The 24,890-nt window shown below is 51.2% G+C and overlaps 11 protein-coding genes across 11 annotated transcripts; 6 read left to right on the plus strand and 5 right to left on the minus strand.

The window, feature by feature from the left end:
• The first annotated feature begins 323 nt into the window (after positions 1-323).
• On the plus strand, positions 324-1,693 carry EDD37DRAFT_625598 (Alpha/Beta hydrolase protein). Its single transcript, XM_062816249.1, has 4 exons — positions 324-398; positions 476-1,124; positions 1,183-1,333; positions 1,389-1,693. The coding sequence occupies exons 1-4, from the start codon at positions 348-350 to the stop codon at positions 1,522-1,524; spliced, it is 987 nt and encodes a 328-aa protein (XP_062671696.1). The 5' UTR covers positions 324-347; the 3' UTR covers positions 1,525-1,693.
• A 212-nt stretch (positions 1,694-1,905) lies between these two features.
• Positions 1,906-4,119, plus strand: EDD37DRAFT_625599 (uncharacterized protein). Its single transcript, XM_062816250.1, has one exon. The coding sequence runs from the start codon at positions 2,087-2,089 to the stop codon at positions 3,965-3,967; it is 1,881 nt and encodes a 626-aa protein (XP_062671697.1). The 5' UTR covers positions 1,906-2,086; the 3' UTR covers positions 3,968-4,119.
• A 38-nt stretch (positions 4,120-4,157) lies between these two features.
• On the plus strand, positions 4,158-5,741 carry EDD37DRAFT_664159 (alcohol dehydrogenase). The gene is made up of 2 exons (XM_062819211.1): positions 4,158-5,066; positions 5,120-5,741. The coding sequence occupies exons 1-2, from the start codon at positions 4,589-4,591 to the stop codon at positions 5,677-5,679; spliced, it is 1,038 nt and encodes a 345-aa protein (XP_062671698.1). The 5' UTR covers positions 4,158-4,588; the 3' UTR covers positions 5,680-5,741.
• EDD37DRAFT_664160 (aldehyde dehydrogenase domain-containing protein) lies at positions 5,740-7,486 on the minus strand. The gene is made up of 2 exons (XM_062819213.1): positions 6,928-7,486; positions 5,740-6,879 (listed from the first exon to the last, which is right to left on the minus strand). Exons 1-2 carry the CDS (start codon positions 7,306-7,308, stop codon positions 5,767-5,769), a joined length of 1,494 nt encoding a protein of 497 aa, XP_062671699.1. The 5' UTR covers positions 7,309-7,486; the 3' UTR covers positions 5,740-5,766.
• A 410-nt stretch (positions 7,487-7,896) lies between these two features.
• On the plus strand, positions 7,897-11,040 carry EDD37DRAFT_625604 (fungal-specific transcription factor domain-containing protein). The gene is made up of 2 exons (XM_062816251.1): positions 7,897-8,346; positions 8,396-11,040. The coding sequence occupies exons 1-2, from the start codon at positions 8,147-8,149 to the stop codon at positions 10,941-10,943; spliced, it is 2,748 nt and encodes a 915-aa protein (XP_062671700.1). The 5' UTR covers positions 7,897-8,146; the 3' UTR covers positions 10,944-11,040.
• On the minus strand, positions 11,030-12,519 carry EDD37DRAFT_692827 (uncharacterized protein). Its single transcript, XM_062820052.1, has 2 exons — positions 12,063-12,519; positions 11,030-12,005 (listed from the first exon to the last, which is right to left on the minus strand). Exons 1-2 carry the CDS (start codon positions 12,340-12,342, stop codon positions 11,107-11,109), a joined length of 1,179 nt encoding a protein of 392 aa, XP_062671701.1. The 5' UTR covers positions 12,343-12,519; the 3' UTR covers positions 11,030-11,106.
• Positions 12,520-12,635: 116 nt separating this feature from the next.
• EDD37DRAFT_664163 (uncharacterized protein) lies at positions 12,636-13,685 on the plus strand. The gene is made up of 2 exons (XM_062819214.1): positions 12,636-13,373; positions 13,435-13,685. The coding sequence occupies exons 1-2, from the start codon at positions 12,801-12,803 to the stop codon at positions 13,552-13,554; spliced, it is 693 nt and encodes a 230-aa protein (XP_062671702.1). The 5' UTR covers positions 12,636-12,800; the 3' UTR covers positions 13,555-13,685.
• EDD37DRAFT_664164 (uncharacterized protein) lies at positions 13,670-14,681 on the minus strand (the record flags this gene model as incomplete). Its single annotated transcript, XM_062819215.1, has 3 exons — positions 13,670-14,241; positions 14,341-14,541; positions 14,651-14,681. The coding sequence occupies 3 exons, from the start codon at positions 14,679-14,681 to the stop codon at positions 13,670-13,672; spliced, it is 804 nt and encodes a 267-aa protein (XP_062671703.1).
• A 1,133-nt stretch (positions 14,682-15,814) lies between these two features.
• On the plus strand, positions 15,815-18,002 carry EDD37DRAFT_664165 (uncharacterized protein; the record flags this gene model as incomplete). The annotated part of the gene is made up of 3 exons (XM_062819216.1): positions 15,815-15,966; positions 16,015-16,555; positions 16,649-18,002. The coding sequence occupies 3 exons, from the start codon at positions 15,815-15,817 to the stop codon at positions 17,879-17,881; spliced, it is 1,926 nt and encodes a 641-aa protein (XP_062671704.1). The 3' UTR covers positions 17,882-18,002.
• Positions 18,003-18,195: 193 nt separating this feature from the next.
• Positions 18,196-21,599, minus strand: EDD37DRAFT_625609 (uncharacterized protein). Its single transcript, XM_062816252.1, has one exon. The coding sequence runs from the start codon at positions 21,429-21,431 to the stop codon at positions 18,552-18,554; it is 2,880 nt and encodes a 959-aa protein (XP_062671705.1). The 5' UTR covers positions 21,432-21,599; the 3' UTR covers positions 18,196-18,551.
• A 1,092-nt stretch (positions 21,600-22,691) lies between these two features.
• Positions 22,692-24,698, minus strand: EDD37DRAFT_575780 (major facilitator superfamily domain-containing protein). Its single transcript, XM_062814393.1, has 3 exons — positions 24,417-24,698; positions 23,848-24,362; positions 22,692-23,796 (listed from the first exon to the last, which is right to left on the minus strand). Exons 1-3 carry the CDS (start codon positions 24,513-24,515, stop codon positions 22,869-22,871), a joined length of 1,542 nt encoding a protein of 513 aa, XP_062671706.1. The 5' UTR covers positions 24,516-24,698; the 3' UTR covers positions 22,692-22,868.
• Positions 24,699-24,890: the final 192 nt, after the last annotated feature.

Genomic DNA, 24,890 nt, shown 5'->3' on the forward strand with positions numbered 1-24,890 from the left:
CTCCTTGTTTGTCACCGACATTGACAAGTACATGACAAACTTTGTCAACAAGACAATTCACAAGCCGCAGCTCAGCAACAAGCATGAAACGGACGAAGTTGCGTTGCGACAGGTGTTTGATCCAAGCGATACGTATGCACCGTGCCCGATCATTCGATCATAGTAACATATTCTGAACATACTACTTAGGCGAAGGCTGAGATATAGTGCGTCTGCTTGTTAATAACTTGACTTGCTGCCCCACATTGACCATTTGGGTCCGGTAAATCCGGTGAAATATATACCTGCTCGTCTCGACGCAGCCCAGAATCTCCTCACTGTCTTCCATCGCTGCCCAATTTCGTTCAATGGCAAACTCACACCCAGAGAACGCTGGTTTCGCAAAGCCATGGCAAGAGGTCAGCAGCAACATCCTCCACCTACTCTGTCATAAGTCACCCGTTGTAGCAGACAACTGACCAAGTAGGGGAAATAGTTTATAGCTGAGTTCGGTGGTGCACCACTACTTCACGGCCCTCTGGAGAACGCTTTCAAGGACTGGGACGAACTGTTGTCCAAGTTGGTTGCCAAGTACGACTTTCCAGGCCCAGATACCTCAGTTGAGGTCAAAGATTTACAGATTAATGACCACGGCTTGACCTGCCGCGTCTACAAGCCACTAAACGCGCTAGGGACGGGTTCTCTAGGACTTTATTTCCATGGAGGAGGATGGGCAATGGGCGATCTCAATGGAGAGGATGCCCAGTGCCGTCTCATCAGCAAGCAGTGCAACATGGTGCTCGTGTCTGTGGATTATCGTCTATCACCAAAGCACAAATATCCTGCAGCTCTAGACGATTGCACAGAAGCGGCCAAGTGGGCTTTGAGCAGTCAAAGAACGCTTGGAACAAACGATGCGCCCATCACATTGATCGGGGGGTCTGCTGGAGGAGGTCTGGCATTTAGTACAGCTTTGAGGCTGATCGATGATGGACTCGCCGCACAGGTCGCCGGAGTTGCCGCGATGGTCCCTGTGACTGTCCATCCTGACGCGGTGCCGTCTGACCTGAAAGCAAAGTACACATCTTACGAGGAGCATGCCGAACATACAGTCAACACAAAGAGCGCGATGGAAGCCTTCTTCGGTAAGTCCAACGCACTGTCCATGAAGGTCTGGCTGCCAGTGGGTTGACAGACATCTAGATGCATATGGTGCTCCTCCGGACGACAAATACACGTCGTGTCTACTACATCCTAACCTCATGAAGTTACGAAGAGCTTACATAGTCGAGTGTGGTACGGACACATTGCGTGACGATTCTAGACTGATGAGAGAGAAGCTGGAAAGTCTCAAGTAGGTTTGCCCGACCCTGCAGAGGAAAGCGAGCCCGAGAGCTAATTTTTCGCAGTATTCCAGTGAAATACGATAGTTACCCAGGATACCCCCATTACTCGTGGACGTTTCCATCAAAGGCGCTGGAGGAACATCAAAAAGACTTCTCTGGAAATTTGGTCCAAGGTGTCAACTGGGTGTGCAAGGCTTGATCGTGAGGCCATCATAGATCAACCATTAGAACCAGTCAAGGCTAGGGAGGCTCTCACGGAGGGTAGGAAACGGAGACTCTCTGGGCAAGCCACGGCCCTCAGCGGCCGAGGATTTGCGGCTGGGAATGAGCCAGGCAACTGTCTAATAGCATTTGGAGATTGCTGGAGCATCGAGTAGAACGAGCGCGCTTTCTTCCCTTTTGCACGGTGCGTTGATGGGTCAAAACCCCTCACCCTGACAGATTGCCCCCGGGCGGCCTTGATGTGCCTAATACAGCCACTAAAATTAGGGTTTGAGGTACCCCAAACGATGGACCGTGTCAGAGTCAGACTCCTCTCCAAACCGAGAACAAATGACTCAAGTTCATGGCACCTGGGTCACAAAGGTTTCGGCAAAGGCTGTAGTGGTGAGGAGACTGGCTGTGGAGTATTACTTGTAGAGTAAAACCGGCCTTGTCAAGATCAACGTAGAGGTAAATCTTGGACGTACAAACTGATCTGTGACTGCAGCGTCAACTTCCAGAGAATTAGCAACATACGTCCGTTGTCGAATGACTTGAAGATGGGCTCCATTCAACCAGAGAAAAAGCGACCGATCAGGATCGGAGGAGCGTCAGGAGGTTTCACAGATCGTCAGAGGTCAATATTGTCTTTTGCAAAGGACAATGATGTCGATGTCATTGTTGGGGACTGGATGAGCGAAATGACCATGTCATGGCATGGTGTTGCGAAGAAGGAGCAACTGGCCAAAGGATTGACCGACGCTGATAGGACGGGCTTGTTCGACCCATCCTTCATGAACACACTCAGTCCAGCTTTACCTCACCTGCAAGAACGTGGTGTCAAAGTTGCTGTGAATGCCGGTGCAAGTGACAGTGAAATGCTGGCGAACCTTGTAGCGAAGACTGTCAAAGAAAAAGGTCTATCACTCAAAGTAGCCTGGATCCAAGGTGACGAGGTAATGGACGTCGTTCAACGGCTCTTAAAAGAAGGCGAGAAGTTTGAAAACATTTGTTTCGGGGGAAATCTGGAGGATTGGCCGTTTGAGCCGCTGGCTGCACAATGCTACCTCGGAGGGGCTGGCATTGCAGAAGCCTTCAGAAACGGAGCAGACATCGTGATCTGTGGAAGAGTCTCAGATGCCGCACCTACCGTGGGTGCCGCGCTGTGGTGGCACGGCTGGGATCGAAACAAGGATTTTGATCAATTGGCAAGCTCACTTGTTGCTGGACACTTGATCGAATGTTCAACGTATGTCACAGGAGGTTACTACAGCGGCTTCAAGGACCTCTTTGACGGTTGCGAGGATCATGGGTTCCCCATTGCTGCTATCAACGCCGATGGGTCTTTCACCCTCGAGAAAGAACCTAATACCGGGGGCGAGATGTCCGTTGGTACCGCTACATCACAGCTGATGTATGAGATCCAAGGGCCTCAATACTATGGATCTGATGTTGTTGCTGTCCTAGAAGGCATCAAAATGGAGCAAGTTGCCAAGGATGTGGTCCTGGTTACAGGGGTCAAGGGGAACCCTCCTCCAACCACCACCAAAGTCGGTCTCACAGCAAAAGGAGGCTATCAAGCAGAGTTCCACTATTATTTCTGCGGCCTGGACATTGAACAGAAGGCTGAGTGGACAGAGAGGCAGATTCGGCGGTCGATAGGCAAGAATGCGGAAAGATTTTCTGTACTGAAGTTTTCAACTAATGGATCCTGCCCGGACGACCCAAAGAACCAGGACGTGGCAACTGTGGACTTCAGAATCTTTGTCCAGACAAAACACGAGGATCTGGTGGGCATGGGAAAAATGGACGTCCCCGGATTTACCAGGTGGTGTATGGAGAACTTCCTGCAGAGTTGTCCAGGAGCTTCGATCGAAAACGATCTCCGCCAATCAGCCGGAAAAGAGTTCTACGAGTACTGGGCTGCTCTTCTACCTCAGTCAGAAGTACCACATAGTGTGCAGCTGCCTTGGTCCAATCAGTCGATCGACATCCCTCCAGCGGCCGACCTCAAAGACTACGGAAAGTACTATGACACCCGGCAGTGGAGTTACGAAACGAAAAATCCTGTTGATATTTCGGCCTTCGGTCCAACTACAAGGGGACCTTTGGGCTGGGTGGCACTTGGACGATCGGGGGATAAAGCTTCAGATGCGAACGTCGGATTCTTCGCCAGGCGGGAAGACGAATGGGACTGGCTGCGAAGTCTGCTGACCATCCCGAAGATGAAGGAGCTACTGGGTCCGGAGTACAATGGTAAGAGTGTCGAGCGATTCGAGATCCCAGGTATCAGAGCCGTGCATTTCATGTTGCACGACCACCTGGATCGAGGATGGAGTGCTACAAGCACATATGATGGACTAGGGAAGAATGTTTGTGAGTATCTGAGGGCAAAATGGGTTGATATTCCCAATCTGTTTTTGAGGAGAGGCATAGTGTAAGGGAGAATATCACACGAAGCAGGAGCTTGCGATTGTTGTTGTTTACTTGGTACATCTGAGGCGTTCAGTTCTGAGGAGTAGCTGTCTGATATCATGCGTGGGAGGCTTCAGATCGACATCGGTGAAATCCGTCAAGCTTGACCTGACGCAGGCTGTGGAGTCGGACTGTGGCACCTTGTCTCATGCCCTTGTTGCGAAGTCGTTCGTCCGTCCGTGTGGTTGGGATCAGAACCTGGCGACACCCGAGGTTCAAGCAAGCGAAGCGGGGAGACCAGGCCACCCTGTGCCACCCACACCTTTCCCAGCCGCCGGTGCAAACAAACTTTACACTGGTTACAATTTCCACAGTTTCCCCATGGGCTAGCTCCAATTAGTGTACATAATGACTCGTGAGCACAGGGACTGGCCACTCCTGGCAAAGGACGATGAATCATTCAATATGTGGCGCGAATCCTAACGACTAGTACCAACATGGGGGTGAACATTCAGGCCAGGACTATGCTATAGTCAGCTTAGGTCTAGGGTCTGATCCTGCGGCAAGAAAGTAGAACACGACCACAGCACCCATCAACGAAACTGTGTGTTTACAAGCAGACACGATATCTTCAACCAATAACCAATATGGGGTCGATCGCGAAGACGATGAAAGCAGGGCAATGGGATCCCAAGCAGAACAAGGTGGTTGTCAATGAACTACCCATCCCCGAGCCTGGATCGAACGAGATCTTGGTCAAGATAACATCCGCTTCCCTATGTCATTCGGACATCATGTCCATAGACAGGCCAGGGCTCGAGGAGCCATTCACTCTGGGCCATGAAGGGGTGGGTATCATCGACAAGTTACATCCGTCAGTCGAAGGCAAGGGCTTCAGCGTGGGAGATGCTATTGGCTTTCTATACATTGTAGGGTGTTGCTTCGAGTGCGAGGGATGCATGGTACATAATCTGCAATGTTTGAACGGCAAGCCCGAGATACAGGGATTCACCAAGCCCGGCTTCTTTGCCGAGTATGCGATTGTTGATTATCGAAATGCCATTCAGCTACCAAAGCAGTTCAGTTTGAAGACAAGTTCGGTGTTCTTCTGCGCTGGTATCACTTGTGAGTGTTGTTTCAGTATCTTTCACGGAAATTCCACACTGATTAGATCAAAGCTTTCCATGCCGTGGACTCTTGCAATCTGAAACCAGGTCAATGGCTGGGCGTCATCGGAGCGGGAGGCTTGGGTCAGCTGGCCACTCAATACGCCAAAGCAATGGAGGTGAATGTGGTTGCAGTTGACATCAACGATTCGACTCTGGAAGTCTGCAAATCGCAAGGAGCCAATGTGGTTTTCAACTCCAAGACGGATACCGAATACGTGTCAAAGATCAAAGAGCTGACGAAAGGCGGCGTCCATGCCGCTGCAGTCTTCAGTAACGCTCAAGTCGCATATGCAAATGCTCCCAACATCATTCGGGTTGGTGGTACGCTCATGGTGGTAGGTATAGCCGGAAAGCCGCTCGAGGTTTCAACCATGGCTCTGGCGCTGGGCGCGTACAATGTCAAGTCTGAAAGCACATCCATCCCTCAACGGATGAAGAAAGCAGTCGACTTCTCGGCCAAGCACGAAATTGCCCCTGAGGTGGAAATTCGAACGCTTGATGAATTGGACAGTATGGTCAATGAGATGCGGGCAGGAACTGCGACGAAAAGGATGGCCATCACCTTTTGATCTAGACGTCATCACTGAAGAATCAGAGCACGAGATGTTCTACAAATCACGTTTATGAATCCGACTTCTTGTACATTACTATTCTATTCAATATGTCATATTGATCATGATTGTTTTCGGTTCCGTGAACGCCTCGAGGGCGTCTCTGCCACATTCTCGGCCCAAACCACTCTGCTTGCTTCCACCGAATGCGCTGTTGAGGAAGGTCAGACTTATGCAGTTGATCCCGACCATGCCAGAATCGAACTCGCTTGCAACGCGAAGCGCTTTGTTGATGTCCTGGGTAAAAACACCTGCCATGAGCCCATATTCGGTGCTGTTCGCTTTCTCCAGGACCTCCTCTTCCGTCTTGAACTTGTTGAGAACAGCCACGGGGCCGAAGATCTCCTGTTTATAGATTTCTTGATCCGACGTCACGCCTTCAAAGACCGTGGGTTGAACATAAAACCCCTTTTCTCCGACCCTTTTTCCACCAGTGAGCAGCGTGCCTTGCGAGGCGCCTCGTTCTAGGAAGCCAGTGACACGCTCAAACTGTTCTTTGTCCACCAGAGGCCCCATCAGTGTACCTTCTTCGTCAGGGTCACCGATTGCTTTGGCCCGCTCCTCCAGACCTGCCTTGTACCTCTCCACAAACTTGTCGTAGATGCCTTCCTGGACGTAGACCCGTGTCGCCGCAAAGCACACTTGTCCGGTATTTGTCGCAATGGCATTGACGGCCCACGTCACGGTGTTGTCTAAGTTGCAATCATCGAAGATGACGGCAGGGGACTTTCCGCCAAGCTCCAGAGTAACTCGCTTCAGGTTTGAGCGCGCTGCTGCCTCTTGAATTTTCTTTCCTGTGGGTATGGAGCCTGTGAAGCTGACTTTGCGGATTTTCATGTGACTGGAGATTATGGCACCTGTACTTCCGTCTCCTGGCAATATCTGGAAGACACCAGGAGGGAACCCTGCCTCCTTGATCAAAGGTCCTAAGGCGAGTGCAGCGAAGGGAGTCTTTTCGGATGGCTTGAGAATGAAACAGTTGCCCGTGGCCAGCGCTGGGGCTGCTTTGAGAGCGCCTGTCGCCAGAGGGCCGTTCCACGGAACAATCCCTGCTGTGACACCAAGAGGCTCATGTCTAGTGATTTGCATGAAGCCGTTTTCTTGCGGGTAAGCTTCGCCGCAGAACTTGTCGATCCATCCAGCATTATATTTGAAGGCCTGGGGTTTGTCAGCGTCATCAGGACAAGTGATATCAATGGTATTTACCTCGGCTCCCAAAGCAACTTCGAACTTGCCAAAAGCACCGTATGGAGCGCCCAATGTGATCCTGGTCAGTTCTGCCAGGGGTTCTGTGTGCTCCTCAAGGAGGGCTGCAAACTTGAGTAATATGTCTCTGCGCGCCGCTGCGCTGAACTTCTTCCACTTCGGAAAGGCATTCTCGGCAGCCGAAATGGCGGCCTCAACATCGGCCTCGTTGGAGACAGGGACATCATCAGCTACCAAGGATTCATCTTTGGGGTTGTACACCGGTGTTGTCTTGTTGCCCTTCGAGGCAACATATTCATTGTTGATGAACAATTGTTTGGGAAGATTCTTCGCGGAGAATTGAAAGGCTGTGCCGTTAGTGGCGCCATTCGTAGAAACCATTTTTACTGATTGACGGCACAATGCATGAGCAGAAGACTTCAATGTCGTCAAAGTCAGCTCTCACCTGGTGATAACTAAGACACGAGATCTGCACACAGCCTCACAGCGCACAGAGTTGAGTCGTGAGCGCATGCCCAACCACGCCTGGTGCAAGGGCAATGACAGCGGCTAAAGTTATCCGGTTGGCTCCACTGTCTTTGGGCAAATCTGGATAGGCTTGAACAGACTAATATTTGAAAGCACTCATGGGGCCGCCTTGGAGACATCCCGAAAGTTTCAACCCCTGCTTGGGCCGACAAGTTGTAAGCTTGAAGGTCAACCATCTGTCGATCACTGGACACGCCCTGAATCATTAGGGTATATTGTGGACACGTCTAACCGAACAAGTGCTTGGCCCAGGCTCCCATGGAGACCCCGCAGGGCACGGAATGGTGACCCCAACTGGGGCATTGGGGAAACGGGATTGGTAGAAGCATGCTCCTGGTGACCACGAGTTTATGCAGCTATTTCTAGGGTCCTTAGTGGTCTTTGCACCTCTGGAGTTCGGTTCGGCAGTCCCTGGGAGCCAAGATACTTCTGGGGGAGAATCCTGGCCCCGGCACGTTTGGCGTTCCCCCTCTTCCTTGGTTCTTCCTCCGTGGCTGTTGGCCCTACTTTTCCATACTTTTCCTTTCGCACTTGTTGTCCTTTTCCACCCGAGGAGTCGACATTGAGGAATCTCATTCACGCAGTGATCTCATTTTCGTACTTACGATTGATATGACATTACTGTAAGGGTGGATCCACAGTCGAGCTTCCGGAACAGCCATTGGCGTTTACCAAGCAGGTGGTTCCCACAATGACAACGGCCACACAAGTGAATATGCTACCTTCAACCAGCAACAATGCACAGAAACCTAGGCACCGGGCCTCGGTGGCCTGTACTGCCTGTCGAGAACGCAGGACAAGATGCGTTATCTTTCCCGGTGAATCTGAATGCACGCAATGCCGGTCTGTGGGTGAAGAATGCATCATCAACTATGACGACGAGAGACGAAAGTAGGTCAGATGCTCCGACAAGATCGTGCAGAAATTGACTGTCTCCTAGACCAAATTCCAGAGCATATATTAACAGTTTGAACGAGAGGATCGCGGCACTCGAGAAAGCGCTTAGAGAGAAGGATCAATCGGATCCAACCACGAGTACTGTCGAAGTAAGCAATGTGCAGAGAAACATTTCGCAAAGCCCTTTGATGGTCTCCAAAGACCCCGACCCAAAGCCCACGCAGCCTCAAGAAGTCAACGAGCAGCAAAATGAAGCCGCGATCATCACCGATTCCGATACCACCGATGGCTACTCGCCGCCAGCCAACCTGTCGATGCCTAGCAATGAAAGTATGGTCAACAAGCTGTTGTCCACAAGAGGTCACCTTAGCTTCGACCAGCTGAGCGGGCGCCTGCGCTACTTCGGACCGACTACCAATTGCCATGTCCATTCCGATCTCCATTTGCAAAATGAACTCCTCCACCGACAAGCCCTCGAGCAGGAGAGACGGACGCAAAGAATCATCAACACACTGACCACCGAAACGCACAATTACCTGATGGACATGTTCTGGACACATTACAACCCAGTGATACACGTCGTAAACCGAGCTGCCTTTGAGGAGTGCCGCGCGACCGGAGGGCCCTTTTACTCCGGGTTCCTTCACGTTTGCATATTGGCAGTAGGTTATCGATGTTCCGACAAAACACGTCCCGACATGATAAGAATCTCAATGCCCGCCCGAGAAAGCACACTCCACAAAGAGGCCAAGTTTATGCTGGACTACGAAATCGAGCAGCCAGGTGGCATTCCGTCAATCCAGGCATTATTGCTCCTTGGAGACCTAGAATGCAGCGTGGGCAGAGATAACGTCGGTTGGCTCTATGCTGGTATGGCAAACCGGTTGTGCTTTGATATTGGCTTGCACCTCGACCGAAGCAAATCTGGACTATCGGAGAGAGAAATTGAGATTGGAAGAATGACGTTATTCGCCTGCGTGATCTACGACAAGTACTGGGCTCTCTTCTTGGGGCGGCCGACCAGCCTCAAATCTTCTGACCTGGAAACTTATAATCTCTCACAGCAGTTTGAGCGACTGGGCAAGTCTTTGCCTGCCGGCCCGGAAAGGAGTCTAGAGACTCAGGTCTATGAGTCCCTTCTGGAACTGATGGAGATCGCGGGTACAATAACTGAACTCATGGATCAGGCGTCAAGACTTGAAGATAACGTCAACGTGAATCACCATGTCTTCATGCGGATGGCTAACTTGAACCGAGAGCTCGAGATATATTATACTCGCCTTCCGAAAGCGTTGCAATGGACGCCAGAGAACATCCGGGTGGCACCCTTCTCATTCTTCCTGCTGCATCAGCAATATCACGTCACGATGATTCTCCTTCACCGTCCGTTCGCAAGGTACGGTGATATCCAGTCATCCAACACCGATGGTAATATGGAAGATTACACGCCTCAGCCCAATATGCACCTGTCCTCGATGTCGCGGACGATCTGCACGCAGCATGCAGTGCGCGTGGCGCGTATCTTCTGGCAGCACCGCCAGAAGTATGAAACCCGGAGAATCTTCGTCACGGGCTTGCAACATGCCGGGACAGCAGCCACAGCATTGGTTGCGGCTTTGGCATCGCTCAAGGACTCCTCCTCCCGTGATGCCAATATGCATTATCTGGAGACCCTTGGTGCGGCTTTGGAGGACATGTCGGAGACATACCAGCCGGCTGAGAGGATGTCTGGCGTTCTGCAGGCGGTGATTGCGGAGCTCTGGGCAACTATGCCTCAACCAAAGCAAACGAAAGTTGTCCCAGCTCGAAGAGAAAGTACCAACGACGGGGACACGGAGCGTTTCGCGCCATCCAGCAAAAGACATCAGTCGTTCCGAGCAAGCCCACCCAGAACGATGGGTCAGGGGTTTATGTCCCAGAGCCAGCCCAACCCAACACCTTCCGTCACAGAAGTGGACGGTTCTTCTTCAGCAATGGACCAGGATTCACAGGGCACGAGGCTGACGAACCAGAACCAGAACCAGCCATCATTGGATGGCTTCGTGGTCGTTACTCCGCGCATCGAGTCGGCTACCCTGGATGAAGCTTGGAACTCAATGTCCAACAACAATTCATCGGTCTTGGATTACCCCATGTTCACGAACAAAACTTGGTCGGCCTTCACCAACAACGGCCCACCCATACCCATTTCGCACACCTCAGCATGGATGGGCGCAGAGACACCCGCGGTGTCACCTCCACCAAGCTCCTCCAATCCATTCGCATTCCAGTCTTCCGTGTTTCAGACCCAGAACCGGATGCAGGACGATCCATTGGGCAGCAATGGGCACAACCTCGATTTCCTCTCGCTGCTGTCAAGCGACCGAGGCGATTTCTCGAATCTGGTAGGCCGGGATGATGACTTTGCAATTCTGCCCACACCGAAAAGCACACCTGCCACGGCCTTTATGCCGAGGCCTTCGGACGACTCCAATAAGTCTACGGACCGAAGGTCTGCGACGCGGGAGCAACAAGACGGATCCGCTGCTCGAACCATGGCGGCATTAGATGAGCTTTGGAACCAGATGCGGCCGTCGAATAGGGAGAAATGATTGTTAACTTGGCATGTGGGATGATTATACGATAATGGAATGCGGAAAAGGATAGTGTTAAACCATAGTCAGTGTATCAAATGTTGTTTCATTACGATACACTCAGTCTTTACATACGCTCTCTGTCAACTTGTAGGGACGTCGGCAGATTCAAGCACAATGCTTAGGGGATGATTTTCGCCGCTCTCATACGGTCAAAAACAACTCCCCAGGCCTGTATGGTTGTCCTCTCTTCCTTGAATCCAGTCGTTTTGTACATCTTCGTCATGTCATACTGGCGATCGAAGTCGAACTGCGTCAGCAGGAAATACTCGAATCCTTGGAATGTCAGGTCCGAATTAGCAATTCCCGATCGCAATCCATATGTCTCTTCCATTTTCTTCCATGTGTCAAAGTGTTCGTGGATGTACTTCCGAACTTCCAGATCACCCGCGGTCGGTGGCGGGGTCCCTTTCAGACCAAAGTAGCCACACAGATCGGGCCACTTCGTGCTCCACGACTCGTGTTGTCGTGAGTCTGCGACGTTGAACCCTTCGCCCTTCCTGTCCAGCGGAAGTGTGAGGGAAAGATGCAATGTCTGTCGAGCAATCATGTCGCTGGAGCTGTCGTGACTCTTCGCAATCCAGCTCTTGGACGTTCCTGGGAACGGACACTCGGCACCTTGCCCTTCCACTTCGCGATATAATGCGAGGTAGATTCCTAATACCGTTCCCAGTGAGTAGAAATTCTGGTTCGGCACAAAACCGATGATGATGTCTGGCCTGGTATCGCACCAGTTCCACTTCTTTCTACGCGAGTACTCAGTAAGCCAATCCAATTGCGGATGGTAGAAGAGGAGATCGTGATATGGTTCCTTGAGTCGAGGCAGATTCTCCGATAATGGTACAGACATGTAATCTGTTGGATGGTTCTCGAGTAAGTGACATCCGTACATCTTGGCTCCGGTTTGGAGGATGACGAATTCCAGGGCCGGTGACAAACAGTCCATGGCGGTCGTCGATCTCTGAAACATGTCTACGGCATCCTTTAGCTCCTTATGCATATCGTTGTTGGCTTTGTATGCTGTTGCTGATTAGCATTGCACTGTAGGCTCACCCAAACGATGAGGTGATTGCATACCTAGATAATAGACATGCGTCACTCTGTCGACGTGCGGGATTTTCTCCTTGAGTTCCGCTTCTAAGTCTTCTTGGGTGCCCTTGAGGAGGTCGATTCCAGACACAATGCTCAGCCGTGGATCATCGGGCCAACAAGATGTCTCTTTGGATAGCGGTCGATTTGTCAAAGCATAGACTTCTTGCCAGACCCCTTTCTTGGGGTAGTCGTTCAAGATCTCGTTAACGAACGACCAGCCAGAGACACCGCTGGCGCCGAAGACGAGAGCAACTTTCCCAGCCATGCTCTCACCTGAAGTGTATGCCGTAAAGTTCGATTAGAATTGCACAACGCCGCACTGCAGGGGCCACTGACAGCGATCGAGAACCGCCGTTCTTCTAGATGTCTGATACCTGTCGCACCACAGCACTATCGAAGTTCATTCGTTTACCGGGCATCCCCCGCGTCTTCCCCAATGGTGTTGGAAGGCCTGAACTCTCCGCATACTATCTTGACCCCGGCTGATAATATCCATCCGTGCCTGATTGACCCGTTTTAAATTGACCCATAACATTTCTCCGCATATGCCCTGAGAGTCTCGCCTTGTACAGTAGCAACATCGTCCTCGGTGCTTCTGGGCACAGATAACCGGGGCCTCACATTGTCCTGCCGAACTCCATCCACAGTGTGCAGTGAGCTATCAAGGTGTCCAAATCTTCCCTTTCTGTATTACCACAGCTCTCAGCCTTCAGCATTGCTACCATGGCGTCACAGGCTACAGGACCTGGCGTTCTGTACGTCAACTCAAAACTCACATCTTCAACATTGTCTCCAGAAATATTTACCGAGTGGTACGAGGATGTACACATCCCAGACATTTTCGAGACCTCTGGCATCAAGTCGGCCTATCGCTACTACACGACCTCCCCGAACCCTGAAGCCGTAGAGAGACCATACCTAGCTCTATATCCTTTACGAGATGTTTCATTCCTGCAGACAGCCGAGTTCAAATCTATTCCTGTCCACAGCGACCTGGTCCCATCGGAGAGTAAATGCATTTTCGACCTTGCAGATTTCGACACTCGATACTACACCAACATTGCAAAGCACGAATCTGGCACTGAGAAAGGTCCAATATCACTCATTGCGTCCCACCAATTCGATCTGCCTTCAGAAAGCGGGCCATCTGGTGACCATGATGTCCTTGGCTGGTACCTGAAGAAGTATGAATCAAATGCTTCGAGGGTAAGACTGTACAAATTGTACTTTGGAAGGCAGAACAGAATGTCTCAGGAGGAGAAAAAGCTGGCTGAACCGCCTCAGTATCTGGCACTGGTACGTGTGTAGCTCTCTAATTGTTCATAAGTGGTGCTAACCAGATCCCTTCCACCCACAGCATGAGTTCGATAGCGAAAAGGAACTGAGCACATTCCATGAATCTGCCAGCTCCGGAAGTGATGTTGCTGGGGCATTCAAATTGTTGAAAGCATTTGGAAATTCCGAGCACAACTTCTGATAGAACAGCCTGAGATGATACAGACTGCTCCTTTCAGTATGCTAGATATCCAGGACGTGGAATTACGTTTGCCGAACAAACTATCATATCTTGTCTGACAACTCTCTGAATCGAGCTAATGTCTCTGACTATCAAAAGCCGTGCCGTCCACAGACATGACTTCTTTCATGGCCTCATCTTCAAATTCAGGCGGATCCCTGAACTTCCATTCGTCCTTGATTAACTCGACTGCTTTACCATTGAGAGTGTCGTCGTTGACCAGCATCTGCACTGCCTTGACAACATTCTCAATCGGGACAAACGTAGCTTGCGGAAATCTATCCCATTCGTGCTGCGCCAGTAATCCCGTCCGCACAGCTCCAGGACAGATACAATTCACTCGAATGCCCTCTTTGGACACAGTGGTGGCGATTGACCTCGTGAAACCTACGCAGCCATGCTTCGCCGCGCCGTACATGGGGAGAAAGGGGACTGGGTATAGACCTCCTGAAGACGCTGTTATCACCAGTGCACCACCTGGTGTTGTGTTCTTTCGGAAGAAGTGGATGGCCAGATACGATGTGTTGATAACAGATGTTAGGTTGATGTCCATCACAGTCGTGTCCAACTTGGGTGGCAGTCCCCTGGCATCCGATTCTTCGTGCTTGTAGATGTCGACCTTTTCTACGATACCGGCGTTTGCGAACACTATCGAAGACTTAGTACAAGTACAATCCACAAAGCTAGGCGCGGAACACAGTCATGATGACGAGTTGGACGAGGCAGTGATTCAGGGAGATCACTGACCAAAGTCAAGTCTTTCATACTCCTTCCAGACTCGGGCAAACGTGTCGGACAGACTGTCCCAGTCTGTGACGTTGGTCTTGTAGAAGGTGCCGCCGAGCTCCTTTGCAACCTGCTCGCCGCTTGTAACATTCAAGTCTGCAATTGCGACTGTCCACCCATCTTTAGCAAAGGCTCGAGACGTGGCCAATCCGAGCCCAGATGCTGCAGCGTTATCTCCGTCAGTGAACTATCCAAAAAAAAGGCAGGGCGAAGTGTGCCATTAACACTTGAGAAGGAAAAGGGACGGGCAGAAGCACGAAGAGTATATTACCTCCGCCTGTGATTAATGCAACCTTTGACATGCTTGGTCGTTGTAGTCCTGAGGAGCGCTCGCTTTTGATTTGCAAGACCTAACTTGTCAGGCACAGCTCTAGTCTGCTGAAGTGTATCGTATGGCGTAGGCCTCTGCAATCTACCAGCAGACACGAAGGTCGCGGCGGTGGTGGTCTCCCAGGGACGCTCCAACTTGCCACCTCCACAGAACGCACCTCTCCGCAAAGCCTGGCTCTGGGGTCCTGAGAAACCACACTAACAACTGCTGGACCTCTCCGCAAGGCTACGGGAACCTTTCCCGAATTAAGTTCCCTTGGGGGAGTTGGACTGGAGATCGTGAACCGATGCCGAATTCTTGACTTATTGAGCGCGAGTCAGTGCGGCGAGTGTCAATTCATGGGTACGATTCAGGACTTGTGTATCCACAATTTTCCACTTTTGGTCGGAGAATGTCCTCCGACATTGGACCCTGCACTGCATTTGCATGGAGTATTCGCGGTGTGGACAAAAGCGACGCCGAAAAGAGGCCTTGGTTGGGGCCACACATGCTGATGAATCATAAAGTAGGGTTCTCCAGAGCAAGTACATCCCTGAACATGTGCTTGGTAAATCTGAAAGCGGCAACCCAAGTTTTAACCCACTCGGTTGAGCTTGTGACCGGGGATAGTGGCTTCGTCTGAGAGAGCGGCTAGTATCGAAGGTACAACTTCAAGTACAAGTAAATTAAAAGGAGCTGCTTCCTTGACAGTATACTACGATTGACCGATTGGACTTGATCGCCTTCTTAGTTTCATATATTCAAAGATGTCCAGTTACATGCGAGAAACTTCAGAGGAATATCGAGCAATCACATCGAATTTGGCCTGACGAGCGGACAGAGTTAGACGAGGTCAGTCTCTTTTGAGACTGGGAGACTCCAAGCTATAACCTTGGAAACATTAAACCTGCGATTCGATCGTCGCTACAGCTTTAGGGGAAAGTCATATTTAGGTATCTCCAGAAGCCTATCTCGGTATTGGGTAATCGACGGCGGAGGTCGATATCCGGTCTGAAGGACGCAGTCACATAATAGCTCCATTGAATCGTCTGCCCGATTCCAGCAACCAGAACCACACCACAAGACAGTCTGACGTTGGATACGGTCTCTACATCGCAGTCCAAAATGACAGACAACAAGAGAAAGCGCTCTACGAGGGCGTGCGAAACATGTCGAGCTCGAAAAGTGAGGTGTGACATGCAAATGTTCGGATCGCCCTGCTCAAATTGTCGATACCAACAAATACCTTGCAACCCAGCCGAGAACACTCGCATCAAGTACGATTCAAACAACATATGCCCCGAATCTGCTGACAGCCTACGCAGGAAATACCCGAAAGATCACTGTCGGCGATGTAATACAGAGCTCTTTCACCACTCAGAGCACCAGCATGAGTCAGAAACATCATCGCCAACGGCTTCATGGAGCCCTGCAGACGGGCAGCGTAACCATGGCTCGCTGAGCGAACACGAACAAACGAAGCTTCCAGCTTGTTCAACATATCATGACCGTCAGCCATCTACTGGGATTGACAATGACACGACTTTGACGTTCCTCAAACGTCCTCATTTGCCCGAGGACGATATGGTCCACCTTCTGAGGAGAGGAGCATTCAGGGTGCCTGAACGAAAGCTCGTGCTCGAGCTGCTGACGAGTTACTGCAACTATATTCATCCTCAGCTTCCCGTTCTAGATCTTCAACCACTTCTAAATGCTGTCGTAGGCAAGAATGGTCCGAAGGTCAGCTTGCTCTTGTTTCAAGCAGTCATGTACGCTGGTATGGCCCATCTTGACGAGGAGGTATTACGATTATATGGCTGTGGGGCTCGGAATGAAGCCCAGGACAGAATGTTCAATCGAGTAAAGGTGAGTCCTGCCTGACGAGGCTGCTTGTATCTTGGAGAGCCATCATTAGATGAGCTGAAATGGTTTGAATCGAGTTGACTGGGATCAATTTAGCTACTCTACGAGTTTGACGTGGAAGCGGACCTCTTAACAGTTGCACAAGCCTGTCTCTTGATGTCTATTAGTCACCAGTGTTCGAAAACGAGCACGATATGGTTAGCACAAGGTCACCTTCTGGCGCAAAGATTGGGATTTGAGAATGCAGCGGCATACTCCCTGATGAAGGTTGAGCGTTCGAACTCAGGCAAGCGACTGTGGTGGTCAATCTTCGTACGAGACAATACCTTGCGGCTGGAACTTGGAACGCCGCAACGGTTGCAGGACACTCCATACGACGTACCATTCTTGAGTCTGGATTGCTTCGACTTATCACCTTTTCCTACGCACGTGCAGGACGATCTCTCTGGGGCCACAGTCGTTGACAGCCCCAAGATGCATCGACTAATGATGCAGTTGGCAGTCCGACGTACGGAGCTGGTCTGCCATTTGAGCCAGATTTCAGCCATCTCATGTAAACTGCCGGTACTTGCAAAGGTCTTCCAAGGGGTATCGATCTATTTTGAGCAGGCTTTACGGAGATGGGACTCGGAACTGGAGCCTGAACTACGCTTTAACCCCGGAGCTCCCTCGCCAGTGCTCGACTATCACCGTGGACTATTGTCCCTGCTCTTCCTCAGCACATCAAACACACTTCTCCAGTCTCGATTACAGCCGGCCAACTCGGACGTGGTAGACCTGGGAGTTCGATCCAGCATCGAGCGAGACACGGGAAAGGGTCTCAAGATCGTCCAGGAGCTGTACTCGTCAGGCTCATGGCTCCCACCAACTCTGGGCATGGGCTTGGTGTACAATGCCATCAATCTGTATGTGGAACTGGCTGAGTGGCGCAAGACGAGACGGTCGTGTCCGCTGCATCTGGATGAAGCCGTTGTCTGCTTGCGTTCCTTAGGGAAATCTCAGCACGGCCGGACAGCCATCGAAGTTGCTTTGTATCACTTGGAGTCCCGCATAAAACGTCTCGGTGTCGAACCCCGCAACGCAGGCCCTGAAGATGCGAAGCTACTGGAGAAATTGGGGAGAAAGGACGATGTCAACCCATTTGTCACAGCAAAAGGCAGCCACACTGAGCATCTAAACTCGCCCAATATGACCTTAGACAGTGCGGATGATCAGCTTGAGGCCATGTCCGCAGGCTCATCGATCGATGAGCTGTTTGACTGGGCCATGGAGCCTCAAGATACTCAGCCACATTCACTATGGCATGCTGAGAGTATTGCTTGCAACTAGTGTTACGGAAGGGCAAAGCCAGGTGTAACTACGAGCATTTACACGGACCAACACAACTTTGTACGCAGATATGTGCGACTGTCAGAAAGCTGGAAGCACGACGCACACCAATTTCACCGCCTTGGGCAAATTTCTTGTCCTCTCCTTTGGCTGTCTGATCATCGGACTCAACCTTTGTCTGCCCACCGCGACCAGGAAGTTGCGGCGAAAACTTGCCCACACCGACGAGGCAGAAATCGGTTGGGAAATGGATGAGATATAGCAACTGCAAAGGCTTGCTTTTGAGATCGCAGGTATGGGGACGTGGAGAGCATCATCAGACGGCAAGGGCGGAATGTCGGTACCAACCACGTTGACAGACGAACAGTTGCCCAGACTCCATCATTTTGTGGGAGCACGCAAACTACGGCGGTATACTTATGACTCTCCAGGCGAGGAGTTGATTGGGTTGCATCCTTATCGCAGTCACACTTCATCTGTGTCTGGAGCGAAGGGTTACAGTCACATATCCGAGGATGTTGCTGCTACGTCCTCTACATATAACAGTGGCGGACTCGGGTGACAAGGATGTTCGATAGACCAAATCTTCCTATTAGATAATGGTTTACTTGAACATCTTCAATTAATACCTTTATTCCTGATACTCCATTTCCATAATGCTCCAGACCTCTCATGATTCATAAGTGTACATGCCCATCTCCTGTCTATTGAGTTCCTCCTTATTGTTGGGATGATGCTCAGCAATTTCACTAGGTCGAGCCGGTAGAGCCGGTTTTGCAGGCTTCGATGGGGATGTCGTTGTGACCTCTTCTGGCACTGCTATTGTGGATTCTTCTGGTAGCGTCGCTACAGGTTCTTCTGGCACCATTGTCGTGGGCTCTTCTGGCTCGGCTGGAAGATGATCATCCGACACTGATGCCACCGACTCTTCTGCTGTTGCTGCTGGTTCCATATGACCGAAGAACTCGTCTTGATGTTCACCGGCTGCTGGGCTTCCCGGTGTCGAGTCAGTGGGAGCTTCAACGACAAGCACCTCATCCTCAGACTGATCATCAGGTTGCGTTGAGGTCTGCCGTTTGCGCCGCTCCGGAAGTGGAGGCTTTGTCACCTTTCGGGGTGAATGCGCATTCGTCGACCCATCAGTCTCTGTACGCGAGGGCAGACGCGGAGGCGGTACTGGTTTCCTCTTTGGTGCCATGAACGAGTTGTTCCGAATGGGCTTTTCAGGTGGCGGCAATGGGGTTCCTGGTGGCGGAAGCGGCCTACCCCGGCCCATGGGTTCTCTAGGTGTCGAAGACTCATCTCTTTCTGACTGACCATCGCGTTGCCTGTTTCTTGCTAAGACACCCCAGCCCCATTTATGTGCGGCAGCAGCTGCTGCGTTGATGGATGCGATGGCTTGTTTCCTGTCCTCTTTGTTCAAGGACCGCGCCGCGAAACTTTTGGTATTCTTTGATCTCTGTCGAGCTGGTTTATCGTCGCTTTCATTAGTGTCCTCTGTCTCATTGGAGACAATCGAAGCCCGGCTTGACGTTGCCTCAGGAAGTGAAGAGGACAGTCCGGTTTCAGTCTCATTGTCGGACGCGCGGACCTCATCTGCTAGCGAAGTCCTGCTTGAGGACCTCTTCCTGTCTCTCATTGCCCTTGCCATAGCTGACTCCACTGGCGGCGACCCCGCCTGGGAGCCTGCTGGTGATGGATTTTCTGAAGTGGCTCTAGCTGAAAGGTCCTTGAGAAGGTTGGCAACGCTCTCCTTCTTCGCACCAGCATTGGAGTCTCGTGTCGGACTGCCGACGTCTGCGTTGTCTGCTGTCACGGTTGGATTTGCAGCACTCGCAAACGACGTTGACCGCATTAACCTCGGGGGCAAGACTTCAGACTTGTCCACATTCTCGGAACTTTTCATACCCAGAAACTCGTTCAGCGAAGAGACCGATTTCTTTGCGGCGTTAATTTTGCTGGATGGCTTGGGGTCGGGCAAAACGGGCATACTCATGACTCTCTCACCTCTGCCCATCTCCACCGGCGTCCTATCCCCTGATGCACCTGCCTCTGCTTCGTCTTCGGGCATCTCATCGGGTATATCCGTGGAAGTGGTAGAATCTGCTTCCCTCTGCCAGATGCCTCCACGGTAACGTTGACCGCTCGTATCAAAGAAGGGGATATCATCCCAGAAAGGCAGACAAATACTCTCAGCTACCACCTCCCTGATTCTGTTCTCTATTGCTCGAAGGATGAAGGTGTAGGTAATCTGTCGCGAACTGACAATGGGTTCAATCTGAAGATCCAGGTGTGGCAGACGCTCGAAGGTGAACCAGATCCGATTGCTCGGAGGTGGCTTAAACCGGAATAGAATATGTCCTTGAATTCTTCTGAGAGTGACTGCTAAGACCATGTCAACCTCGCGAGCTTTAAATCTGGTTCCCAGGTCAATCCGAGCCGTGGCCGCAATTTCGATTCGGAAATTTCCAGCATAATTGACATCGGCTTCGACTGTACAATCACCATTCACGGTCAGGTCCTTCAACCTTGGATTCGTGACAAAGGGCGCTCCAGTACCAGTGTCGATTTTGCGCAACGCCAGCTTCGTAATGAAAGTGGGCTTTTTGACCCTGGATATCTTCTTCGCGAGCTTGTTTCGTATGAATCCCTCCAGCTCCGGTGTTTTGTACAAGGCCAAGAACAGTCGTCCGATCATCGCGTTGAGCCATCGCGTCTGCAGGAACTCTTCAGAAGAGTGCAGCTTCTGCACCAATGTAACAATATGATCCAAGTCAAATTCTTGTATAACGGGCAGGTCTTCAGTCGCACTCTTGTCTTGGTTCTGCAGCAATGCGTAATAGAAATCCTCCTTTTCAGACTGACTCTCGCCAAACAGGAAGAAAGGCATAGAACTGGATGTGTCCCCAGCTCGAGTCTTTTTCCTTTTTAGCCGAATGGAGTTGCGTTTGATCCACAGTTCTCCTTCAGGTATTCCCTCTTCACCGCCATACACATCAACATCGTGATACTCCAGAGAGATCACATAGCGCACCTCCAACTGCTGTAAGTCATCGTAGAGCATAAGATGGCCGTGCCTCAGCACCACGTAGAAAACATTGTTCGCTCTTTTGACAGCCTTCCGGTTACCGTCTTTGTTGGGCTCGATGGTAGGCTTCTGCGACCGATCGAATATACTCCTGTACATGCTCTGGTAGACACTAGGCGACTCCTGTGCGACGACATCGCCCGCGGAAGTAAGCTTCTCAGGTGGTTTGCCATTGACACCGCCGGGGACATATTCTCGACATACAGCAAAGTATCCTGCGGCGACATCTGAATCGTGCTTTCGGTGGAACTTCTCGGCAAGATCGTCGGTGGTGGTCTTGAAGGCTAGTTTGTCATCGTCGGTTCGGATCAGGTTGGCAGGGTCTCGGTTCGATTTCTGTCCGTCATCGTTCGGTGGAGGTAAGGTGTAGTATGCATGGAGCAGCAGTAAGGCTACGAAAAGTGGTATGAAGGTCAGGCCGCCGAAGATGTAAACAAACAAAAACCATTGCAGTGAACCCATTTGTTAGGGAGGCATTTGAGGAGAGTTTTGAGGGTCGTACGCAGATGTCGCAACCATAGATAGAGCAGCCACGATGCGTATTGTGTGGCCGAAAGCGAGACGGAGACGAGCTGGATTGAATGTGTACAAACACAAGGAACAGTTGCAGGCCTCCAGGTCTCCAAGTCTCACCGGCGAATCATGCATGACGTACGGAGTACGGAGGCACGTTTGGCACCTTGACGTGTATTGCTGCAACCCAGAATGCTACGGTGAACCTGTTGATTCTTTGAGTGCACGATTGATTCACTAGGCACGTGTCTAGGTTACGTTTAGTGGCTCTCGGGGGACGGCAAAGCCCGGAGATCATCCAGTCGAACTGGAGAGAATGCTGGAGCAGGGAAGTACTGTAACTTGGTTCAAAGACGCAAAATATACTGCTGCCATACCGTGTTTGTGTGCTTAGCGCTATTCGACATCTTAACGTCGTCATCAACCCAAGATTACATACTGAAACGCTTACATGTGATGGTGAATGTTAGACTTCGTCTTCTGCTTGGACATGTGGCAAACCTCAACGGACGTCGCTACGTTCCATATCGGGCAACTACCGCATGTAGAATGGCGCAGCGTAAATCGTGGCCTCCGAGATCCCAACGAAGGAGGCTAGCAACAGTGTGGGTTACTTTCCCCAGGACATCAACTAAATAGGGCCTAGAACCACTGCTCGTGTTCCTGCGCGGCCTGATTCACATTTTTCTAAAACGGATGATGAGGGATATCTGCGGAGTGAAGCAGTCTTGAAGATTGCCTGTCTGGGGAAGGCTGCGTACGCCTGAGTAGTTCTAGTAGGCAATCAATTACGCGGCACGTGCTCGGCGAGTGAGTTCAATCTCATTGATGGCTCGGGGGCAGAGATGAGGTGATGTAGCATGTGTTCTACTGCGAGTGCAAAGCGGTTCCTTTTCGAGGCTCGCGGCAAGGGAGAAGTCTGGCACCTGCTTCCATAGAAGCCATGTGCAGAAACTGTATGTACAGTAGAATTCGACAATGACTACGTAAGGACAATTCACTCCGGTTGCGCCATTTCTCGTTGATTCTTGTCGCCCGACCCATGCCCAAGCGCCGTATTGGAGTTGTTCCCAATCCACAATGCTCTTTCATAGCAAGAACTAATCTAAGCCAGCAAAAAGCGGCACCACAGTTCAAGTCGAGATCGAATGTCTCACGGGAAAAGCGCAAGCACGGGAACAGAGTCCAGTCGATACAGTAGCATCAGAATCAAGTGTGTGTATTACTGTTATGTGCAGCCTGCATGTTCCTTTCCCACCTCCTGCTACCATAAACCCAAACTCCAAGGGTGAAGACCAGCGTTGACGGTACTGGTCCACGGTTCATCTCGTTCAATGACTGACAACGTGCCTGAATGTTCCTGTCAAGGCTCAAGACGCAGCTTCTTCAGTAGATATATACAAACTCATCATTATGCCGATCTGTTATGTCAGCAAACGCAGAAGCCTCCAATCGCTGTTCCTCAATGCCATCAAAGGCGTGGAGTTTCTTCTGCATGGACTGATCAACAACATCCGCGCTCTTGCTGTTTTGTATCCTCTTCTTCCGCTGCTGCTTGTTCAACCAGGTGAGTATTCCCAGCTGCAGGACGATACACGCAATCAATGCGATGAATATCGCTAGCACACCGAGGACTCCGGATCGGTAGACTGGCGCTTGGTCGGCTTTGAACATGAATGGACCCGCAATGCCTCCTGCGGATAGACCGGCTTGGTAGAGCGACAGAGTCACAGATTTCTTGGTTGTTCCGGCGGTGTTTCCGACGACCCATGAGAGAAGCAAAGGGTTCCCGGCAAACAGGAAGGCAAGCAAGTAATAGGCTGCGAGCAGTGCCGGCCGGGAAGATGTGCTCCGATCAAGCCCGTAAAGCATCGCGATGCCCACCACCACTGGTAGCATGAAGCCGAGCAGAGCAACACCTTTCATTTTCATGTTATAAGAAACCCAGCATGCGCCTGCGATGACGAGGGTTTGCATCGCTCCGAATGGGATGTTGAGCAGTGATGCCTCATATTTGTCGAACCCTAGACCTGCGATAATGATTGGGCCGAAGAAGCTCGTCAACGCCGATCCTAGGTTCGGCAGCACGGCCATGATGACCCAAAGCCAGGACTTGGGTTCGATAGCCACTTCGGCGGCTTGAGCCCACCTGAATTTGGACGAGCCAATGCCGGTCTGGTTGGTGGAGAGGCGTTTGACGGCTTGAAGCCGTTCCTGCTCTGATAAGAAACGGGCACTAGTGACCCCATTGTCCAGTTTCCAGTAGACTAGTGGTGCACTGAGGATTGTAAGGAGACCGGCGAAAAGGAAGATTCTGCGCAAGTATCAGCAAAGTGTCCGTCATCATGGACCGGAACGGTCTCACATCTGCCATGGTCTGAGTAGTTCAGAATCGATGTGACCAAGGCCGTAGGATACAGCAGAAGCTGCCATAGTGGCAAGACCATTCATAGAGTACCAAGCCGAGACCCGGAGTGGTTGTTCAGCACGCCGGTACCACTGTCCCGTGATGATCGTGAAGAGAGGGATACAGCCGGCCTCGAAAAGACCTAGAAAGAAGCGAGCGACGAGCAGTTCAGGAAAGTTGCGAGCTGCGGCTATGCATGCTTCCGCAATACCCCATCCAAGGACGAGCGAGGGCATCAAGATCCGGTGTGGAACCTTGACGATAAGCCAGGCGGAGAACGGCTGCCATGACAGCTGCGCTATCGACGAGATGGACGCCACGAGGGAGTATTGTGCACCCGTGAGTCCAGTGTCCTGTCGCAGATTGAAGAGGGCTGCGGTTCCAAACACTGCTTTGTCGAAGACTTGTAGGAAGTAGATCCACGTCAGCATTATCAGGAGATGGATGTCTGTCTTCCTTCTGATATGACGGTCCTAGGGAAGGAGCATTAGCAATGTTCATCTCGAAGCGTATCAAAACCGACTTACATCCTCCTCCGTCAACGTAACCATAGTCACATCCTCCATCACCCAGGGCCCTGGTTGCTCCAGCGTAGGCGTGCGTTCGACCTCTTGTTTGTCAGTCATGATGTACGTTCGACTTTTTCGTTCAGAAAGAATGCACCACAATCAGCACCAAGAGCAGATGCATTGACTGGGTGTATATATACCACGACGACATCTCACTATCCGCAGACATCTTTGGTATCTAACAAATGATAGGCGTCCGAGCCGGTCGTAAAGATCCCAAGTTTTCGACGCGAGCCGAGCCGATCGGCTCGTCCAATTAACGTTTCCACCACGCGCAGCGAACCCACCTCGATCCGACCGCGTAGATGCTTCCATCCGATCGCATGTAAGAGCGTTCATTGTAACAGACAGTCATGAAGATATCTAGAGTACTCCGATTTCCTTCTCTTCTCTCTTCTGAGGCATTCGACAACGCACTGCATATCAACAAGT

This window comes from Exophiala viscosa (assembly GCF_022695815.1).
Source record: "Exophiala viscosa unplaced genomic scaffold EDD37scaffold_3, whole genome shotgun sequence".
NCBI classification, from domain to species: Eukaryota; Fungi; Ascomycota; class Eurotiomycetes; order Chaetothyriales; family Herpotrichiellaceae; genus Exophiala; species Exophiala viscosa.

What these genes read in the sequence shown, in the direction of transcription:
- EDD37DRAFT_692827 (XM_062820052.1), bottom strand. Translation starts at nt 12,342, where the DNA reads ATGGCTGGGAAAGTTGCTCTCGTCTTCGGCGCCAGCGGTGTCTCTGGC. An exon ending in GACGCATGTCTATTATCTAG is followed by an intron (nt 12,006 to 12,062) that starts GTATGCAATCAC and finishes AATCAGCAACAG; the next exon opens with CATACAAAGCCAACAACGAT.
- EDD37DRAFT_575780 (XM_062814393.1), bottom strand. Translation starts at nt 24,515, where the DNA reads ATGACTGACAAACAAGAGGTCGAACGCACGCCTACGCTGGAGCAACCA. An exon ending in TTACGTTGACGGAGGAGGAT is followed by an intron (nt 24,363 to 24,416) that starts GTAAGTCGGTTT and finishes CTCCTTCCCTAG; the next exon opens with GACCGTCATATCAGAAGGAA. An exon ending in CTACTCAGACCATGGCAGAT is followed by an intron (nt 23,797 to 23,847) that starts GTGAGACCGTTC and finishes ATACTTGCGCAG; the next exon opens with AATCTTCCTTTTCGCCGGTC.
- EDD37DRAFT_625609 (XM_062816252.1), bottom strand. Translation starts at nt 21,431, where the DNA reads ATGGGTTCACTGCAATGGTTTTTGTTTGTTTACATCTTCGGCGGCCTG.
- EDD37DRAFT_664160 (XM_062819213.1), bottom strand. Translation starts at nt 7,308, where the DNA reads ATGGTTTCTACGAATGGCGCCACTAACGGCACAGCCTTTCAATTCTCC. An exon ending in AAGTTGCTTTGGGAGCCGAG is followed by an intron (nt 6,880 to 6,927) that starts GTAAATACCATT and finishes GACAAACCCCAG; the next exon opens with GCCTTCAAATATAATGCTGG.
- EDD37DRAFT_625599 (XM_062816250.1), top strand. Translation starts at nt 2,087, where the DNA reads ATGGGCTCCATTCAACCAGAGAAAAAGCGACCGATCAGGATCGGAGGA.
- EDD37DRAFT_625604 (XM_062816251.1), top strand. Translation starts at nt 8,147, where the DNA reads ATGACAACGGCCACACAAGTGAATATGCTACCTTCAACCAGCAACAAT. An exon ending in TATGACGACGAGAGACGAAA is followed by an intron (nt 8,347 to 8,395) that starts GTAGGTCAGATG and finishes ACTGTCTCCTAG; the next exon opens with ACCAAATTCCAGAGCATATA.
- EDD37DRAFT_625598 (XM_062816249.1), top strand. Translation starts at nt 348, where the DNA reads ATGGCAAACTCACACCCAGAGAACGCTGGTTTCGCAAAGCCATGGCAA. An exon ending in CGCGATGGAAGCCTTCTTCG is followed by an intron (nt 1,125 to 1,182) that starts GTAAGTCCAACG and finishes ACAGACATCTAG; the next exon opens with ATGCATATGGTGCTCCTCCG. An exon ending in GAGAAGCTGGAAAGTCTCAA is followed by an intron (nt 1,334 to 1,388) that starts GTAGGTTTGCCC and finishes AATTTTTCGCAG; the next exon opens with TATTCCAGTGAAATACGATA.
- EDD37DRAFT_664163 (XM_062819214.1), top strand. Translation starts at nt 12,801, where the DNA reads ATGGCGTCACAGGCTACAGGACCTGGCGTTCTGTACGTCAACTCAAAA. An exon ending in CGCCTCAGTATCTGGCACTG is followed by an intron (nt 13,374 to 13,434) that starts GTACGTGTGTAG and finishes TTCCACCCACAG; the next exon opens with CATGAGTTCGATAGCGAAAA.
- EDD37DRAFT_664159 (XM_062819211.1), top strand. Translation starts at nt 4,589, where the DNA reads ATGGGGTCGATCGCGAAGACGATGAAAGCAGGGCAATGGGATCCCAAG. An exon ending in CTTCTGCGCTGGTATCACTT is followed by an intron (nt 5,067 to 5,119) that starts GTGAGTGTTGTT and finishes ATTAGATCAAAG; the next exon opens with CTTTCCATGCCGTGGACTCT.